Genomic DNA, 20,400 nt, shown 5'->3' on the forward strand with positions numbered 1-20,400 from the left:
GCTGCCAGGCGTTACCGCTAGTTCCGCTCTGAATATCCGCCCCCCTCCCCGCGCCTCCTCCACATTGCTACAACAACATGCATCCTGCCACCCTGCTGTGCGCCTCACCCTGCCCTCCTTACCTCAGCTGCCGCCGATTCGCTGCAGCCGTGTGCCTCAGGCCTCTGCGGCGTTTCGCTGCCCTGCCCCCTTGGCGCGCAGGATGGTCCCGCCCACCACGCCGGCCCCCCACGCCCGCCGTTGCTGCACTGCTGCCTGGGGCTCCTCCCATCCCCTCACCCCTCTGCTGCCTAGATTCTACCCATCCCCCAGAGGTGCCGCATGGCTGCCCCGCTTGGGTGCCACGCAGCTCCCACATCCTCCCTGTACGACTACTGCCTGCCCCCTTCCCTGCCTCTGATGACCCCTGCTCCCTCCTCCGTGATCCCGTCCCCCTACCTCAGTTTTCTCTCCCAGCTGCAAACCCCTCAGGCTCGTGCAGCCCAGGCCACCATGCCCTGACGTTGTTGACCGCTAACGCCCGGCTTGTCCCGCCCCCAACCCCCTACTACTGCCTGACGGCTTCCCCCTCCCCCCTGCTCCGTTGCTGCCCTGCTGCCAGGCTTTACCGCTAGTTCCGCTCTGGATATCCGCCCCCCTCCCCGCGCCTCCTCCACATTGCTACAACAACATGCATCCTGCCACCCTGCTGTGTCCCTCACCCTGCCCTCCTTACCTCAGCTGCCGCCGATTCGCTGCGGCCCTGTGCCTCAGGCCTCTGCGGCGTTTCGCTGCCCTGCCCCCTTGGCGCGCAGGATGGTCCCGCCCACCACGCCGGCCCCCCACCCCCGCCGTTGCTGCGCTGCTGCCTGGGGCTCCTCCCATCCCCTCACCCCTCTGCTGCCTAGATTCTACCCATCCCCCAGAGGTGCCGCATGGCTGCCCCGCTTGGGTGCCACGCAGCTCCCACATCCTCCCTGTACGACTACTGCCTGCCCCCTTCCCCGCCTCTGATGACCCCTGCTCCCTCCTCCGTGATCCCGTCCCCCTACCTCAGTTTTCTCTCCCAGCTGCAAACCCCTCAGGCTCGTGCAGCCCAGGCCACCATGCCCTGACGTTGTTGACCGCTAACGCCCGGCTTGTCCCGCCCCCAACCCCCTACTACTGCCTGACGGCTTCCCCCTCCCCCCTGCTCCGTTGCTGCCCTGCTGCCAGGCTTTACCGCTAGTTCCGCTCTGGATATCCGCCCCCCTCCCCGCGCCTCCTCCACATTGCTACAACAACATGCATCCTGCCACCCTGCTGTGCGCCTCACCCTGCCCTCCTTACCTCAGCTGCCGCCGATTCGCTGCGGCCCTGTGCCTCAGGCCTCTGCGGCGTTTCGCTGCCCTGCCCCCTTGGCGCGAAGGATGGTCCCGCCCACCACGCCGGCCCCCCACCCCCGCCGTTGCTGCACTGCTGCCTGGGGCTCCTCCCATCCCCTCACCCCTCTGCTGCCTAGATTCTACCCATCCCCCAGAGGTGCTGCATGGCTTCCCCGTTCGGGTGCCATGCAGCTCCCACCCCCTCCCTGTACGACTACTGCCTGCCCCCTTCCACGCCTCTGGTGACCCCTGCTCCCTCCTCCATGATCCCGGCCCCCTACCTCAGTTTTCTCTCCTGGCTGCAAACCCCTCCGGCTCATGCAGCCCAGCCCACCACGCCCTGACGTTGACGACCCGCTAATGCCCGGCTTGTCCCGCCCCCAACCCCCCACTACTGCCTGACGGCTTCCCCCTCCCCCCTGCTCCTTTGCCTCCCCGCTGCCAGGCATGTTACCGCTACTTCTGCCCTGAATATCCACCCCCCTCCCAGTGCTTCCTCCACATTGCTACAGCCCACATGCACCCTGCCACCCTGCTGTGCGCCTCACCCTGCCCCCCTTACCTTAGCTGCCGCAGATCGGGTGCGGCCCTGTGCCCCAGGCCTCTGCCGCGTTTCGTTGCCATGCCCCCTTAGCGCCCACGATGGTCCGGCCCACCACGCCCACCCCCCACTGTTGCTGCACTGCTGCCTGGGGCTCCTCCCATCCCCATGGAAGCAAACGAATGTTACAAATTAAGGCTACTTTTTATTGTTCTGAACAATCAACAGATAAACATTTTCTATCACACCACTCTTCGTAATAGTGAATTCTATACAATTCTGTTATTAAAATGGCTAAAAGTATAAAATTATGTTTTAAATGTCATGTAAGTGCACTTCAGAGTGAGATATGAAAAAGTCAAAGAAATAACAATCCTTGAAAGAAAGTGATGAAAATGGAAGAATTATTATTTTCTACCAGAGGATATTCTCTTAAGTAGAGGAAGAATTTTAACATATAAGGCATATGGAATGAGCCGTTGTAGTAAATTTTGTATTGTATGTATGTAAATTGACACAAAATAAATAGAAGTAACATACCATGAATAGATAAATTCTGTTCCAGGAACACAGGGCATTCCTGTTCCAAAAAATATATATAAATCTACTCTTATTCATCAATTGGTGAAATATGAAAATAACAATTATTTCAATAGATGAAGATAAAGCATTTGTTTAAAAGTGTTAGTCATTAGATACAATGGATAATGGCATATGCAAGCTACATATAGAAAAACTCAATAATTTCTTTTACATAAGTAAATGATAGTTACAAAATGTAATCATTACATATGACCAACAAAAAATGCTTGACTTTATAAATATAAACATAAACCTGAAATATGCTGCAAATATTAACCAGATAACATACTGTGAGATATTTTTATTTACTCCTTAGAATTTTTTCTATGTTTAAAATTTCTCTACAGTGAAACATCAAGACTATGTAGATTATGAAAAGGAACATAGAGACCAGACCTCATTCACAACAGCAACAAAAACTTGAAAAATATCCAAGAGTAGCTTTATTTTTTTAAAGATTTGTTTATTTTAGAAATAAAAAGTGTGTGTGTGTGTGTGTGTGTGAGAGAGAGAAAGAGAGAGACAGAGAGAGAGAAACAGAGAGAGAGAGAGGGGGGGGGGGATGGGCAGAGGCAGAGAATTTTCAAGCAGACTCCCTGCTGAGCACAGAGCCCAATTCTGGGCTGGATCCCAGGAATGAAAAGATCATGACCTGAGCTGAAACTCAACAACTGAGCCACCCAGATGCCCCTTCAAGAGTAGTTTTAAATGAGAAGAAATTAAAATTAGATCAATCTTAAATACGTAAGAATAAAAAGGAAGAGTAGGAGAAGGAAGAGAAAGAAGAAAGACAAGAGCAGAAGAAGAGTAGTCAAGGAGTGGTATGAATTTTACTAAAGCTGGCATGGGACAAAACTAGAAAGAAAGAAATAACTTCATTAGTAGTATCTTTGTGGTATGACCAAATGTAGTTTGTTTTTATTCTATTGCTTGAAAAAATATCTTCCTATTTTTTATTTCATTTTTAACTTTAATATTTAACATTCAAAGAAATATTTTGGGACTTCAGGCAGGAATTTTCCTCAACCACACTGCATCCCCAAAGTTTTTCTATATGGTTGATCCCCCACCATATCTTAGGTCTTGGAGATGATCATTATTTTCTCTAACATGAACCAGTAATAATAGACAATCCTGCATCATGTTTGTTTCTTTTATTGTCCTTACCACAATGAGTCCTTATTAACTTAGTTATGTACATGTTAAATGTCTCTTGATCTCTCACTTATCACTAACTCCAAAAGGGCAGTCAGCTTTTGTTTTCTTCACCAATATATAATCAATCGCCTAGCCCATGACACATTAGGTAGGAACTCAATAAACACATTTGGATGAATAAACAATGTAAATGAGGAAAGTTAAATTGTAACAGAGTTTGGAAATTTAACTGACAAGCTATAAGTACAAAATAAAAATTGATTTGCTGTACAAATGGTTGCAAATTTGTCATGACAAAACTGGCCATCTGTGTCCAGATTTTGTTTTCTGTAAACAGATTCTGTAAGTCTGTAAGTGAGTGATTCTGTAAGTGAGTGACTCCTTATATATTGCACCCTCGGGAACAAAAATGCCTCATTCTGATATCTCTGTTAATTTATCTATTATTTTTTTATATCCATAAACTTATCTTTGAAAGAGAAAAGAGGTCATCTCCAGGCTACTTCATCTTCCCAACTATCGGTTCCTGAACGCCTTTCCTTTCATACAAAGAGTATTATCTGTGTTCGGACTTTGTTCCTCTCCTTTAATATGATGTTGACTATTGTTGGTCTTCTTCTTTCAAGTAAATTTAGAATCAGTTTGCTGATATCCATAAATTAACCTGATGGTATTTTGATTGGGATTGTCTTGAATCTACAGACCAATTTGTGAAGAACCTGCATCTTGACCATATTGAATCTTTTTATGCATGAATAAGGAGACTTTCTCCCATTCTTTTGCTCATCGTTACTTTCCATCAGTATCTTGAGTTGTTCTTATATAGATAAATGGTTATGTTTCCTTTTCTCCTGCTAGAGGCATGAGGAAATTTTTCTCCACTATTAACTATGAGGACCTGGTAGAAACCCTGGAGGTAAAACTCACAAATGTATAGAGGCCCCCTATGGCTGGGTCCCCTTGGAATTTGTTTTTATTTTGCGGGGCTTGTCCCCACTTAGAGTTCTTATGAGAGTCATATCCACACTAACCCTCCAAGCAATTCACTAATTACAGCTCAGGTTTCCCAAACCCAGGACTGGTTTCTGGGGAAGTTTCTGCTCTGGAAAGTTGTAATTCTCTGTGTCTGCCTGTCTGTCTCTCCAGTTTTAGAAGCAGTGATTGTCCATGAACTCATGAACTCACTCTCTGAAATATCTAAGGAGAATTGCTTATTTTTCAGTTTATTCAGCTTTTTAGTTGTTGGGATGGAGTGACAATTTCTAAGCTCCTTATTTCTCAGACCAAATCAGTTGTGCTTATTTTCTTTTAAGATTTATTTATTTATTTGAGAGAATGAGAGAGAGAAAGAGGTGGTGGGGGGGGCAGAAAGAGAGGGAGAAGAAGAAAAAGTCCTAAGCATACACCCACTGAGTGTGGAGCCTGACACAAGGCTCCATCTCATGACCCTGAGATCATGACCTCAGCCAAAACCAAGACATCACCACCCAGGGACCCCCAATTTTGCTTATTTTTTAATCAACATCTTCAGGTCTTGCAAACCCTTATCTCTCTTTTCTAACTTGCCTTTCCAATGATTGCCAATTAAGTCACTCACTGAACAAAAGTTACAAAGTACCTGCTAAATTTAGTAAGATCTCTGCAAACTGAAGGGAATTATACAATAATCTGTAACCCAAGATGTACCTACTTTTATGATTTTATAACACAGAGGAATAAACCTCAGTGAATTTCTTCCATTTCTATTACCTGACTTTTCGATCTAGTTAATAAACCATTTGGCCTCAGGATTATACCTTTTCCATGTAGATTGTGATATCATATAAGAACATTTTTAAATGTTTAATGAAATTTATTTTCAGTAATAAATGAAACAAACACAAAGTTAAATTTGTAGTGGTCCCTGAAAGTAATTTCAGTCATGAATTGCAAAAGTTTGTCAATAGTTACAAGTGGGAAATACATTAGCAATAGAAAGACAATGCACTGGGGAGAGATGATTAAAGAAAATTGGATTTTAGTACTGGTAAAATGTATTTTCTTTTAAACAGAAAGTCACTACTTCAAGTTACCTCTATGTTTTAGGCAAAACAGTCTATGATTTTTTTTTTATTTATGTACTGCGATTTAGGTAGAACAAAAAGTAATTTGAGATTTTGCTATGGTAACAAATGTGAAATTGCCAAAGTAGTAGGATGACACACTCAGTAAAAAGCAGTCTCTATGTTTACCAAGAGGATCTGCACCGCAACACATTTCAAGGATTTTAAATAAGTCTATCTAACCAAGTGGGAAGTACTGTAGCCTTTCCAGAAATACAATATTACCTTGTTTTACCTATTTTCCAAGTAAACATGTTCCATAACTCTTTAGGAATATTGTAAATTTGTTCTAACAAAAACCTAGGTGGTAAAAAAATATTCATCATGTGATTTAAATAAATACTTCTCAAGGAAGCAAAAGCAAAACCGATTTTTTGGGACATCACCAAGATCAAAACCTTCTGTACAATAAAGGAAACAGTCAACAGAACAAAGAGGCAATCCACAGAATGGGAGAAGATATTAGCAAATGACAATACAGACAAAGGGCTGATATCCAGGATCTATAAGGTACTCCTCAAACTCAACACACAAAAAACAGATAATCATGTCAAAAAATGGGCAGAAGACATGAACAGACATTTCTCCAATGAAGACATACAAATGGCTAACAGACACATGAAAAAATATTCATCATCACTAGTGATCAGAGCTATTCAAATCAAAACCACATTGAGATACCACCTGACACCAGTTAGAAGGGTCAAAATGAACAAGACAGTAAACAACATGTGTTGGAGAGGATGTGGAGAAAGGGGAACCCTCTTACACTCTTGGTGGGAATGCAAGCTGGTGCTGACACTTTGGAAAACAGTGTGGAGATTCCTTAAGAAATTAAAAATCGAGCTTCCCTATGACCTTGCAATTGCACTACTGGGTATTTACCCCAAAGATACAGATGCATGAAATGAAGGGCCATCCATACCCCAGTGTTCATAACAGCAATGGCCACAGTCACCAAACTGTGGAAAGAACCAAGATGCCCTTCAACGGACGAATGGATGAGGAAGATGTGGTCCATAGACACTGTGGAGTATTATACCTCCCTCAGAAAGAATGAATAACCAACTTTTGTATCAACATGGACAGGACTGGAAGAGATTATGCTGAGTGAAATAAGCCACGCAGAGAGAGTCAATCATCATATGGTTTCACTTATTTGTGGAGCATAACAAATAGCATGGAGGACAAGGGGAGAAGGAGAGGAGAAGGGAGTTGAGGGAAATTGGAAGGGGAGGTGAACCATGAGAGACTATGGACTCTGAAAAACAATCTGAGGGTTTTGAAGGGGTCGGAGGTGGGAGGTTGGGGGAACCAGGTGGTGGGTATTATAGAGGGCATGGATTGCATGTAGCACTGGGTGTGGTGCAAAAACAATGAATACTGTTATGCTGAAAATAAATTTTAAAAAATGATTTTATTCGGGACGCCTGGGTGGCTCAGTTGGTTAAGCGGCTGCCTTCGGCTCAGGTCATGATCCCAGCGTCCTGGGATCGAGTCCCACATCAGGCTCCTTGCTCGGCAGGGAGCCTGCTTCTCCCTCTGCCTCTGCTTGCCATTCTGTCTGCCTGTGCTCGCTCGCTCTCCCCACACCCTGATAAATAAATAAAATCTTTAAAAAATAATAATAAAAAATAATAATAAATAAATAAAATAAATAAAAAATGATTTTATTCAAACAACAAGACCCGTGGACAGAAAGAGCTCTCGCACTTGGGTTGTGGAGGTGGTTGATTATAGACTGTGATGTTGGGGAGGTAAGGAAAAGGGAAGTTTCAAAAGAACTTTCATACGCTAAAGAGGACTGTAAGATATCAGAGGCCCTGCCATTGTCAGGTTAAGGTGTTTTTCCTTTTAGTAAGACACTAACAGTAAAAGACTTGGGAGCTTCCTGGAGGAATGGCACATTCCTGCTGTCACACATTCTTATCAATGAGCTTTAGGTTTAGAAGAAATTTAACTTTATTTACATTTCCCTCTGCCTCAGCCTCCCTCAATTTTAGGGAGGGAAAGATAGTGTTAGGGCTTCAAGAACTGAGTTATGTGTCTTTGGAAGTTAAGCTATTGATAAGAATTCTTCCTTGTAGTGGTGCCTGGGTGGCTCAGTGGTTTACGCCTCTGCCTTCGGCTCAGGTCATGATCTCAGGGTCCTGGGATTGAGCCCCACATTGGGCTCTCTGCTCAGCAGGGAGCCTGCTTCCTTCTCTCTCTGCCTGCCTCTCTGCCTACTTGTGATCTCTCTCTGTCTATCAAATAAATAAATAAAAATCTTTAAAAAAACAAAAGAAAAGAATTCTTCCTTGTAAATCATTAGGACATTTGTACACTGAGGGAGATGTAGGTCTGGTAGAATTGTGATCTCTACCAGTTAGCTATTTGTTTTTCCTTTAGGGTAGCAGGAATGCCTGAGGACTGTCACATATCCCAAGATGGGGGCTATTAAAGCTTGCCGGCTTCTGCATTGTCCTCAGACTGCCTTCTGTTGCCTCATCAGATGGGGTCCTCTGAAGGTGGGGTGGGTTCAGGTGGGCCCGCAAATTTCTCCTGCTCTGAATCCTTTCCATGAGTCCAAATGCCACGGTTTCTTTCTGGGTGCCAGGCAGAGTCCTCTGGTATTTTTCAGATATGGCTGCCAGGTCTCTGGGGACCAAAGCCTCACAGTCCAACTGAGGGTTAGGGCTAAGGCCTAGGGGCATAGCATATTCAATCAGCCAGAGCTGAGGTGAACTTCCTGGGGCTGAGTTGAGGGCTTGTGTCAGGGAGAGTGGCCAGTTCCTGGTTGGAGTGCAGAGGGCCACTGAACATGGAGGTGGTCTCAGGTTGGTCTCAGCAGTTCATTCAACTGCTCTGAATCCTTTCCAGATTTCCAAATGGCATGGTTTCTATGTGGGTGGCAGGCAGAGTCCTGTAGTATTGCTCAGGTATCCCCAAAGTGTACAGCTGACTTCCAGGCTTCTGGGGACAGAAGCCTCAATGTCCAACCGAAGGTTAAGGTTAGGACCTAGGGTCATGGCAGATATGATCAGCCAGAACTGAGGAAAACTCCTGGGGGCTGAGTTGAGGGCTTGGGTCTGGGTGAGGGGCAGACTTCTGGTTCTAGTGCACAGGGCCACCAAATATGGGGAGGTGGCCTCAGGTTGGCATACAGATTTCTCCTGTTCTGAATCCTTTCCAAAGTTTCCTTGTGGGTAGCCGGTGGAGTTCTCTGGCTTTGCTCAGGTGTCCCCCGTCTGTAGGGCTTGGGATCTGTGCTTTGGGCTACAGAGGCCTCAAAGTCCAACCTCAGGTTAGGGTAAGGGCCTAGATGCATTGTAGGCCTGATCTGTGGGGGGTGAGGTGAAGCCTCAGAGGCTTCCCGGGGTGCGGAGTCGAGGGCCGGGGTCAGGGGAGTGTCAGACTCCAAGTTTGTGTCCTGGGGCTGTGGTCATTGGGAGTGGCCTCATTTGGGCATACAGATTTCTCTTGCTCTGAATCCTTTCCAGAGTTCCAAGTGGCACAATTTCCTTCTGCGTGGCAGGCAAAATTCTCTGGGTTTGCTCAGGTATGCCCGGTCTTTGGGCTTGGGAGCCAGTCTTCTGGGACAGAAGACTCAAAACTAAACGAATTGTTAGGGTTAGGGCCTAGGGTCATGGCAGAGGTCAGGAGACCCTGAAGCATGCTTCCCTGGGGCCCAAGTTGAGGGCATGGTTAAGGGGAATGTCAGGCTCCCTGTTGTGTCCAGGGGCCCCTAAAGGTGGGGTGGATTCAAGTGGGAATGCAGATGTGTCCTGCTCTGAGTCCTTTCTGGAGTTCCAAATGGCAGGGATTCCTTCTGGTAACAGGCAGAGTCCTGTGGTATTTTTCAGATATCCCCAATGTGTAGAGCTTGACTGCAAGACCGCTGGGGACATAAGCCTCAAAGTCCAACTGAGGGTTAGGGATAGGGCCTAGGGGCATAGCATACCAAATATACCAGAGCTGAGGCAAATTTCTTGGTAGCTGAGTTGAGGGCTTGGGTCAGAGTGAGGGGCAGACTTCTGGTTCAAGTTCCAGGGGCTACTGTATATTGGGGTGGACTCAGGTTGGCATGCAGATTTCAACTTATCTGAATTCTTTCTAGAGTTCAAAATGGCATGATTTCCTTGTCGGGGGTAGACAAAGTTCTCTGGCTTTGCTCTGATGCCGCCAGTCTGTAGGGCTTGGGAACCAGACCTCAGGGGACAGAAGCCTCAAAGTCCAACCTCAGGTTAGGGTAAGGGCCTAGAGGCATGGCAGGTTCATTCAACAGGAGGTGAGGTGAGCTTCCTGGGGTGTGGAGTCGAGGGCCTGGGTCAGGGGAGTGTTAGAATCCAAGTTTGTGTCCGGGGGGCCATGGTCATTGGGAATGGTCTCATGTGGACATGCATATTTCTCTTGTTCTGAATCCTTTCCGGAGTTCCAACTTGCTGGGTTTCCTTCTGTGTGGCAGGTGGAGTCCTCTTGGATTGCTCAGGTCTCTGCAGTCCCTAAAGCTTGGGAGCCAGGTCCCTGAGAACAGAAGACTCAAAGCTACAGCTATGGCATGGCAGAGATCTGCAGGTCTTGTTGCTTCCGGGGGCTGAGTTGAGGCCCTGGGTCAGGGGACAGTCAGGCTGCTGTTGTGAATGGGAGCCCCTGAGTGTGGGGTGAATTCCAGTGGGAATGCAGATTGGTCCTCCGCTGCAGCCTTTCTGGAGTTCCAAATGGCAGGGATTCCTTCTGGGAGGCTAGGGGAGTCCTCAGGTATTGCTTAGGTATCCCCAATGTGTAAGGCTTGGGTGCCAGGGCTCTGGTGACAAACACTCAAAGCCCAATTAAAAGTTATGTTTAGGGCCTAAGGGCATGAAATGCCTGATCTGCTGGCACCGAGTCCAGCTTCCTTTGGAGCTGAGTTGAGGGCATGGTCAGGCTGAGTGTCAGATTCTGAAGGGGGGGTTGGTTCAGGTGGACATGCAGAGTTCTCCTGCTCTGAATCCTCTCGGGAGTTGCAAATGCCATGATTTCTTTGCGGGTGCCTGGTGGGGTCCTTGGTATTTTTCAGATATCCCTGATGTCTGATGGCCCAGTGTGTAGAGCTGGGCTGCAAGGCCTCTGGGGACAGAATTCTCAATGTCTCACCAAGGGTTTGGGTAGGACCGAAGGGCATGGCAAACCTGATCAGCCACAGCTGAGGCCAACTCCTTGTGGCTAAATTGAGGGCTTGGGTCAGGGTGTGTGTCATGCTCTTGGTTTGAGTTTCTTTTTGGGTGGCAGGTGGAGTTCTCTGGGTTTGCAGAGGTTGTCCCCAGTGTGTAGGGCTTGGGAGCTAGGCTTCTGGGGACGGAAGACTCAAAGCTAAACCCATCACTTGGTGTAGGACCTGGGGGCATAGCAGACCCAATCTGCAGTCTTTGACGTGAGCTTCCCAGGATGCTGAGTTGAGGGCCTGTGTCAGCATGAGTGTCAGACTCTGAGTTCATGTCCAACGGACCACAGAAATTGGGGGTTGCCCCTGTTGGCATGCAGATTTCTCCTACTCTGAAGCCTTTCCAGAGTTTGACATGGCACAGTTTCCTTCTGGGTGACAGGCAGAGCCCTCTGGTATTGCTCAGCTGTCCCCAGTCTCTGGGGCTTTGGAGGCTGGCTCTTCGGGGGACAGACCTCTAAGGAACGCAACTTAGGGATAGCATTCAGGTGTAGTGGCATGGCAGGCTTGGCCTGGCAGTGATGTGGCAAACTTCACAGGGGTCTCCTATGAGTGTGTGCTTTAAGGTTAATTTCAGGTTCTGGGTTTGTGTCCAAGGGTGCACTAAATTTGGTCATATCCTCTGATGGGCATGGAGATTTCTACTGACTGTATCCATTCTGGAGTTCCAAATGGTTGCCAGCTGTAGAAAACTGTGCCATTTCAAACTCCAGAAAGGACTCAGAATAGGAGAAATCTGCATGCCCATATGAGGCCATCCAAATTTCAGTGTCCAGCTGGACATAATCCCAGATTCTGAAACTCACCCTGACCCACCCTCTCAACTTAGCCCTCTGAAAACATCAAAACACCACTAGGAGATGCCGTCTGCCATGCCCCTAGGCCCTAACCATAACCATATTTGGCATCTGAGAAGCCCATCCCCGTGATGTGGAACAAAGAGAAGGAACTGGGGCATTGTCAGAGGACTCAGAAGGAAACAATGCCATTCGGATCTCCAGAAAGGATTAATGGCAGGAGAAATCTTCATGCCCACCTGACGCCGCCCCCACATTCAGTGTTCCTTAGTAGAAACCTGGAGTCTGAAACTCACCCTGGCCCTGATCTCATCTCAGTCCCCCCCAGGAAATTCTCCATTGTACCTTCAGCTTGGTCCTGCCATGCCCCAGGCCCTAACCCTAACCCCATATTGGGTTCTGAGGGGTCCAACTCCAAAAGCCTGATCCAAAGACCCTTGAGCAACACCAGAGGACTCAGCCTGCCACCAAGAAAGAAACTGTGGTCTTTGGAACTATGGAAAGGATTCCAAGTAGGAGAAATGTGGAAATCCCCCTGAGGCCACCCCAACATTCAGCAGCCCCATGGACAACAATGCAGAGCCTGACACTCATTCTTAAGCAAGCCATCAAATCTTCCCTCTAGAAAGGTCAAATCAAAGCTGGCAGATTAGGCTAGCCATATCCCTAGTCCCTAACCCATACCCTAGGTTGGGTTCTGAGGCCTCCATCCCCTAAGAGCCTGGATCCAAAGACCCAAGGATTGGAGACACTTGAGGAATACTAGTGGCCTCAGCCTGCCATCCACAAGGAAACCATTCCATCTGGAACTCTTGAAAGCATTCTGAATAATAGAAATCTGCATGCCCACATCTGGTTACCCTGACATTCAGGGGGCCCCTAGACACAAACCTGGAGCTTGACACCCAACCTGAGCTAGACCCTCAACTCAGCCTCCCATCAAGATGCAATGAGCACTGGCAGTCCACACCTGTCATGCCACTAGGTTATAATCCTGACTGGACTGTAGGTTCAGTTCTGAGGCTTCTGTCCCCAGAGGCCTGGGACATAAGCTGTCTAGACTGAGGAGACCAGAGCAATCCTAGAGGGCTCAGAATGCCCCCCAGCAAGAAACAGTGCCATTTGGAAGTACAGAAAGAATGAACAGCAGAATCTGTTCTGAATCTGCAGAACCCACTGTGAATCTGCACGCCCACCTGAGGCCACGCCCATATGAGTAGACCCCTGGACACCAACCCAGAGCCAGACACTGACCCTGACCTATGCCCTCGTCTCAGCCACCTGGGAGGCTCTCCAAAGCACTTTCAGATCAGTCCTGCCATGCCCCTAGGCCTTAAGCCTCACCCCAGTTTGGGTACAGAGAGGTCCATCCCCAAGGGCCTGGCTACAGAACCCAAGGGATTGGGAGTACCTGAGCAAGACCAGATGGCTGAGCCTGCCACCTGGAGGGAAACCGTGCCATTTGGAACTCTGGGAAGGATTCGGTGGAGGAGAAAATTGCATGTTCAACTCTAGCCACCGCACATTCAGCGGGCCACTGAACACAAACCGGAACCTGACACTCCCCCTGAACCATGCCCTCAAAACAGCCCCCCATAAACATGGACAGAGCATGCCGTCCCAGACCTGCTAGGCCCCTAGGCCCTTACCCTAACCCTGGGTTCTGTTCTGAGGTTTCTGTCCTGAGAGGCCCACATTCAGCAGTCCCCTGGACACAGACCTGGAACCTGACACTGACACTGACCCTGAACCATGCTCTCAAGTCAGGCCCCTGTAAGCCTTGCCACAGTGCTTTCAGATCAGTGCAGCCATGCCCAGAGCCACTAACCCTAAGCCTAGGTTCTCCCTCCTCTATTTTCTGCACATGCTATTGTCTCTTAGCCAGTAAAGAGATTACCTATAGGTATTTTAGAGCTCCATTCAGGGTTAAAAGATGACCTGTTTATAGAGGGTGTCATCTCTCTTTCACGATGCTGGTTTTTCCTCAGAGGTAAGTGAGTGCTGGTTATTAACAAACCTGACTTGAGAGTCGCTGGTAACTTGAGATCCTAGTCTCCACACCACGGAGGGTGGGGTGGGAGGCGATCGAACCTGAAGGCGGACCAGTCCCAGGCTACTGCCTGGTTCCAAGTGAGACATGAAGCCTTGGAGTTCTCTTTCCCCATCTTTATGTCATGGCGATGATAGGGGTGATTGGATGTGTCAAAGAATTTGGCATTTTTTTAAAGATTATTTATTTATTTATTTGACAGAGAGAGATCACAGGTAGGTAGAGAGACTGGCAGAGAGAGAGAGAGAGAGTGAAGCAGGCTCCCTGCTGAGCAGAGAGCCCGATGTGGGACTCCATCCCAGGACCCTGAGATCATGACCTGAGCCGAAGGCAGCAGCTTAACCCACTGAGCCACCCAGGCGCCCCAGAATTTGGCATTTTTAATGTCTCTTCATACCTGAGAAGTAATCCGGCATATATTACAGGAATGTCAAATAAAAATGTACAACATATTAGACATTACTTTTTTAAAGAGAAACTGCTAGGCAAAAAAGATACTTTGTGCTGTCAAATATATAAAGAATTGATTTCTTTTAAGTCATCTTGTAGATACAAATGTAGGCTTCAGATGACCTCAGAGAATATTCTTTTCTAGTTCGCAACTGTTACTTAAACTAGCAACAGAAGGATCATCTATCTTTCCTCAAAGTTTTTGGTAACAACAACCCTTCAAATAAAAATCTCTGAATGCTGATAAAATGAATTATTAGTTTTGATCCTACCATGTTATTGATCGTGAATCTTTGAAGCACATAAAAGTGAAATGTGCTTTGGGTGCTTGGGTGAGTCAGTTGGTTACATATCTGATTTTTTAAAAAGATTTTATTTATTTATTTGACAGAGAGAGAGAGAGAGAGCACAGCAGGGGGAGCAGGAAAGGGAGAGGGAGAAGCAGACTCCCCCACCCTCATGCTGAGCAGGGAGCCTGATGTGGGGTTCAATCCCAGGACCCTGAAATCATGACCTGAGCTGAAGGCAGCCACTTGACTGACTGAGCCACCCAGGGGCCCTTAGTCTCACCAAGTTTTTAAAAACATAGTATTCTCCTTTTTAGGAATTCCATTTTGTTTTGCCATAAAGAGGAAATTCTATTAAAACGGACAAAATACATGATACAGAGTTTCTAGACACCATGCCAAAGTGACACAGACTATAGCTCCTGAGAGAAGGAACACTAAGGAGTGGTTCCTACAATTGCCTAGCGCTCTGTCTAGGGACGATTTCCTGACTTCAGGGCAGGCACCTAGAACGTAGCATGGTGGCCCCACTATGATGGAGAAAAAAACACTGGCAAGTGGGGTGACTGAGGTGGCTGAATCCAGCCCTCCAGCCAGTGCTGGGCGTCCCCCTGCCGTACGCCACAGCCTTCTCTGGTCTGAGATCTGAGATAGGCTGCTTTCCCCCAACTAAAAACTAGAAAGTCTGTCTTGTTTTTTAGTTTGGAAGATATGAATTTTAGGCAAGGAGAGCTGGGAAGGTGGCGCACAGGGTAAAGAAGTTTGGGAGTCCTATGCTATGGGAAGCCAAGTCCTTGTTGGCACCATGTGGTGGTTCTCAAGTGAATAGTTACCAGCAGGCCAAATGCCAAAAAGACATTTTATTTATTTATTTATTTATTTTTAAGATTTTTATTTATTTATTTGACAGAGAGAGATCACAAGTAGGCAGAGAGGCAGGCAGAGAGAGAGAAGGAAGCAGGCTTCCTGCTGAGCAGAGAGCCTGATGTAAGGCTGGATGCAGGGCTTGATCCCAGGACCCTGGGATCATGACCTGAGCCAAAGGCAGAGGTTTTAACCCATTGAGCCACCCAGGAGCCCCCCAAAAAGACATTTTAGAATGTGGGCCTTAAGAGGACATTTGGACTTTTTTTTGGAAACTGTGACGCTGAGGAGATCCTGGCCAGGCTGAGGATACTGGATCTCATTGTCCTCCTAGCCCTTTGACCTTTCCCTGAAGCCCCTCAATAAAACGGTTTGATCCTGCCCCCTTCAGAATAGAACACTGGCGCCAATTGCACCCTGAGAGGTTCTGTGCTATACATTAAGAAGCACCATCTTACCCTCTGTTTCTGTGATCTTGGTCTGTCGATAATTCCCAATTTCTGGAACTATAGGATTTGAGGTCTTCATGGCAGCCACATCCAGTACCCAAGTGCCCTGATTTCTCCTCTCTCATCTGGTATGACTGTCTACACTTATAAAAGATGGGATCCCAGAACGTTTTTAAAAAATATTTTATTGGGGCGCCTGGGTGGCTCAGTGGGTTAAAGCCTCTGCCTTCGGTTCAGATCATGATCTCAGGGTCCTGTGATTGAGCCCCGCATCTGGCTCTCTGCTCAGCAGGGGGCCTGCTTCGTTCTCTCTCTGTCTACTTGAGATCTCTGCCTATAAAATAAATAAATAAAATCTTTAAAAAATATATTTTATTTATTTATTTGAGAGAGAGAGAGAAAGAGAGTGAGCAGACTCCCAAGGGGTTAGAGGCAGAGGGAGAGGGAGCAGGCTCCCCACTGAACTGCAAGCCCCATAGTTGTGGGGCTTGATCCCAGGACCCTGGGGACATGACCTTCATTGAAGGCAGATGCTTAAGGACTGACCTGGGCACCCCGTCCAGAAGTCTTTTCACCAAGGCAGAGTTCACTGCTGAGGACGAGCTGTGCTTCCTTTCACCTGGAGCAAAGGTGCTGGGATGCCTGGTCTTGAGAAGGATGAGACCATTGTCCCAGAGTGGTCCAGGGAAGATGGGGCCACCATTAGTTCCAGCCCCATCTTTGACTAGCGTCTATACCAGCCACAGAGTGGGGAGGAGGGAGGCGGAGGTCTGACAGCAGTAAGCTTGAAGAACAAACTTCTCCTGGGGGACCCACCAACCTGACATAATGACACTTTACTGAGAAATGTCAGGTTCCCCACTGAGTGCAGAGATCATGACCTGAGCTGAAATCAAGAGTTGGAGTTCTCTCTATCTATCTATCTATCTATCTATCTTTAAGATTTCACTTATTTATCTGACACAGAGAGACAGAGAGAGAGTGCAAGCAGGGGGAGCAGGGAGCATAGGGACAGGGAGAAGCAGGCTTCCCTCTGAGCAAGGAGCCTGTCATGAGTCTCAATCCCAGGGCCCAGGATCAGGACCTGAGCCGAAGGCAAGTGCTTAACTGACTGAGTCACCCAGGCACCCTGAGAGTTGGAGTCTTAACTGACTGCACCAATCAGGTGTCCCAAGGAGGCTTTATTTAGAGGTCATGGAATTGAGGACAAACCAGCAAAAGGACTGAGAGGAAAGAAAAACTAGGGTATAGGAGCAAGACCAGGGAAGTCATGTGAAGAAAGTATTTCAGGGAGAAGGTGCTCAGCAGTGCGAAATGCTGCTTTAGGTCAAATCAATGAGTCCTGAGAACTGGCATTGGTTATAGCAATAAAGAAGTCAGTAGGAAGCTTACTCAAGAGAAGTTTTGGTGGGGCAGTGGGGGCAAACATTTAATTTAAGGAGGTTAATGAGAGAACAAGAGGAGCAAAACTGAACACAGCAAATATAGATAACTAGTTTAAGGAGGGTTCTGTAAAAAAGAAAGAAAAGGGGCGCCTGGGTGGCTCAGTTGGTTAAGCGACTGCCTTTGGCTTAGGTCATGATCCCAGCCTTCTGGGATCGAGTCCCACATCGGGCTCCTTGCTCAGCAGGGAGCCTGCTTCTCCCTCTCCTCTGCCTGCCATTCTGTCTGCCTGTGCTCCCTCTCTCCCTCTCTCTCTCTGACAAATAAATAAAATCTTAAAAAAAAAAAAAGACAAGGCAGAAATAGGGCCAATAAGTGTTTTTAAAAGGTGGGAGTTCTTTCAACATGTTTTTAATACTGATGGAATCCGTCAGCAGAGTGGGAAATCCATCATGCAGAACACAATGAGAGAATTGTTAGAGAAATGCCTTTTGGTTGGCAAAGGGAGCAGAGCTGAGTGTAAGGGTGGAGGCACAGGAGAAAAGGCAGATGCAGGTCAGTGGGTAGGTGAGGGAGTGGGAGACATGGCTATACTTTGGTTTCTATATGCTTTTTGGAAATGAAATACAATTTCTGGTTAATGTACTTCTTTTTTAAATACAAAGATAGCCATGGCAGAGGTACTGACACTGGGATGAAAAGAGTATCTTTATAATCTGAAAAGTCTGCACATTGCTAATGAGGTCACCATGAACAGTAAGACAATGGTGTACTAATATTCCAAGACAGCCCAGTGGCTTTTCTCCTAAATAATTCTTTCTGACACTGTTATATGGACATTTTAAAGTGTTTTTCTTAAAGTTATTAAAATAACCCCACAATAATTAGTTCTTTTTATCTAAACATCAGCCAGTTGTTAGTTTAGATCTTTGAGTCAGAAAGTTTTTCTTGTTATCTCTTTTTTCTCAAAGTGTGTTACATTCCTGTGTCCTGGGCATTAGTATGTGTAGTCTAGTCTATTTCAAAAGTTGGTAATATATGGCTATTGATTGCTCCAGTCATTCAATTTACAATCTATAGCTACTTTACAGTTCAAGCTATTAAAGTGGGAACACGGGATAACAGGCCATTTGCTGAGTTGCAGATACTGATGCTCATACTGCAAATGGGAAAGGATAATTCTAAAATGTTTAAACAATGTTAGGAAAAGGCTTTTTGTTTGATCATTGGATGAAAAAAATAAAAGGTCCAACTAGAGTGTTCTGTTTTTTAAGTGGAATCACTGAAAGTCAGGATTGAAAAACTCTAAAAAATCACCTGGTCTCATCATTCATTTGATGCTTATGCTCCCTTATAATCCCCCCACCCCCCACCTGCTGAGTGGTGGTTTGTCTTTAGCTCCAGCAGCAGGGAAGTGACTACTTTATTCCTCTACATCATAGAAATTCATCAACAAAAACACATTAGTAGCTTTCTATTCAAAATTATTTTTTGGAGCAATCAAGAGATTTTCCATTTGTTACTCAAAAAACATAAATCAGAATTAGGCTTTTTTATGTAGATACAAAATGGGATGTGCAGCTGGCATACATATCTTGTAGAGTAGGGGGAGGTGCAGAGAATCCTCAGCTAATCCTCGTATGAAGTACTAGTCCTTTCATAGGTGAATGTACACAAGGGTCTACGGAGTCTGAGCTGTAGGGTGCTATCCCAAAGGAAGGCTATCTTCATTTTCTTTCTTTCTTTTTTTAAAGATTTTACTTGTTTATTTGACGAGAGAGGGAGAGAGAGAGAGTGAGAGAGAGAGTGTGTGTGTGTGTGTGTGTGTGTGTGCACAACAGGGGGAGGGACAGGCAGTGGTAGAGGGAGAAGCAGACTCCCCACCAAGTAGAAACTAACCCCATGTGGGACTCCATCCTGGGACTCTGGGATCATACCTAAGCTGAAGGAAGATGCTTAACTGAATGAGCCACCCAGGAGCCCTATACCTTCAATTTCTTCCATAACCTTGACAGTGCTATAGACACTTCTCTTGTCTCTGCCTTAGTACAAGATATCCGTATTGCTACATTCAAAATCCCACCGTCCTGTGTCATAATTGTGGTCAGAAGATTGGACTGATGATCATTAACATTTAGTAAGATAACTGGACACCACTACACATCTTTTTTTTTTTTCTTGAAATCACATCATGTAGAGTGAAGAGAAACCTTATTTCAGTTTAGTTGAATTTGATGTTTTGCTTTGTTTTATTCTACATGGTTAGAATTAATTCCAACTGATATAGATTTTTCCATTTATGACATGAACCTCGGGGCAGGAAAGTTGATGAAAAAATGATTTCACTGAGGATAGAGACCCAAATCGAGCACAGGATTTTTGAGGCGGCGAAACTATTCCATCTAATAGGACAAGGGTGGATACTTGTTATTACACATTTGTCAAAACTCATCAGATGTATAACATACAAAAAACAAACCCTAATATCAACTATGGGCTTTGGGTGTTAATGATGTATCAATGTTGGTTCACTGATTATAACAAATACACCATTCTAGTGGGGGATGTTGATTATTCGGGAGGCCGTGCAGGTTGATGGGAGGGGTGTAGGGGAATTGTATTTTCCACTCCATTGTGTTGTGACCCTAAAACTACTCTATTAAAAAATAATTCTGCAGGGGCGCCTGGGTGGCTCAGTGGGTTAAGCCTCTGCCTTTGGCTCAGGTCATGAACTCAGGGTCCTGGGATCGAGCCCTGCATCGGGCTCTCTGCTCAGCGGGGAGCCTGCTTCCTCTTCTCTCTCTGCCTGCCTCTCTGCCTGCTTGTGATCTCTCTCTGTCAAATAAATAAATAAAATCTTAAAAAAAAATAATTCTGCAAACCTTTCAGATACAAACATAGGTTTTTGAAGAACTAGAACCTCTCATTTCCAAAGTGTTCTCTTGTCATTAAAAACCTTAGAGCCATTCTTGATAAATTAGTTAATTTCTATACATGGCAATTAAAATAGTACAATGAAGGCATTTGAAAAGAGGACTTCTTTGATAAATAATTTTGTACAGCGAAGAATCACACTAATTTAGTGGTATGATAAGCCTAGGGATGTCTGGGAAAAAACACCACAGACTAGGAGCATGAGATTGTAAGACATTTTAAAAACATAACCTGAAAATTGGGGAAAAGATTGTCTCAAGTAATTGTAAAGTTATCTT

At 46.2% G+C, this 20,400-nt stretch overlaps 2 protein-coding genes across 4 annotated transcripts in view; one reads left to right on the forward strand and one right to left on the reverse strand.

Annotated features, from left to right (window-relative positions):
* The window catches only part of LOC309859736 (uncharacterized protein), a 281,535-nt gene that overhangs the window by 195,241 nt on the left and 65,894 nt on the right, over positions 1–20,400 (reverse strand). For 2 of the 3 annotated variants that reach the window (XM_082720825.1, XM_082720828.1), the window contains exon 1: positions 716–906. The exons of the other annotated variant lie outside the window; for it this stretch is intronic. Coding sequence is in view for 1 of the 2 variants with exons in the window: in XM_082720828.1 (XP_082576954.1) it covers positions 716–864 (149 nt within the window). In the remaining variant the exon portion in view is untranslated. Of the gene's footprint in view, positions 1–715; positions 907–20,400 lie in introns of those variants that run through there. 3 annotated transcript variants of the gene reach the window in all.
* LOC309859320 (uncharacterized protein) overlaps positions 13,676–20,400 on the forward strand; it is a gene marked incomplete at its 5' end in the record, with an annotated part of 51,910 nt that continues 45,185 nt past the window's right edge. Inside the window, one exon of the mRNA XM_082719977.1 lies at positions 13,676–13,695. Within this exon, the coding sequence (XP_082576103.1) occupies positions 13,676–13,695 (20 nt within the window). The remainder of the gene's footprint in view (positions 13,696–20,400) is intronic.

The sequence above is a fragment of the Mustela nivalis genome, assembly GCF_964662115.1.
Source record: "Mustela nivalis genome assembly, chromosome: 2".
Taxonomy (NCBI): domain Eukaryota; kingdom Metazoa; phylum Chordata; class Mammalia; order Carnivora; family Mustelidae; genus Mustela; species Mustela nivalis.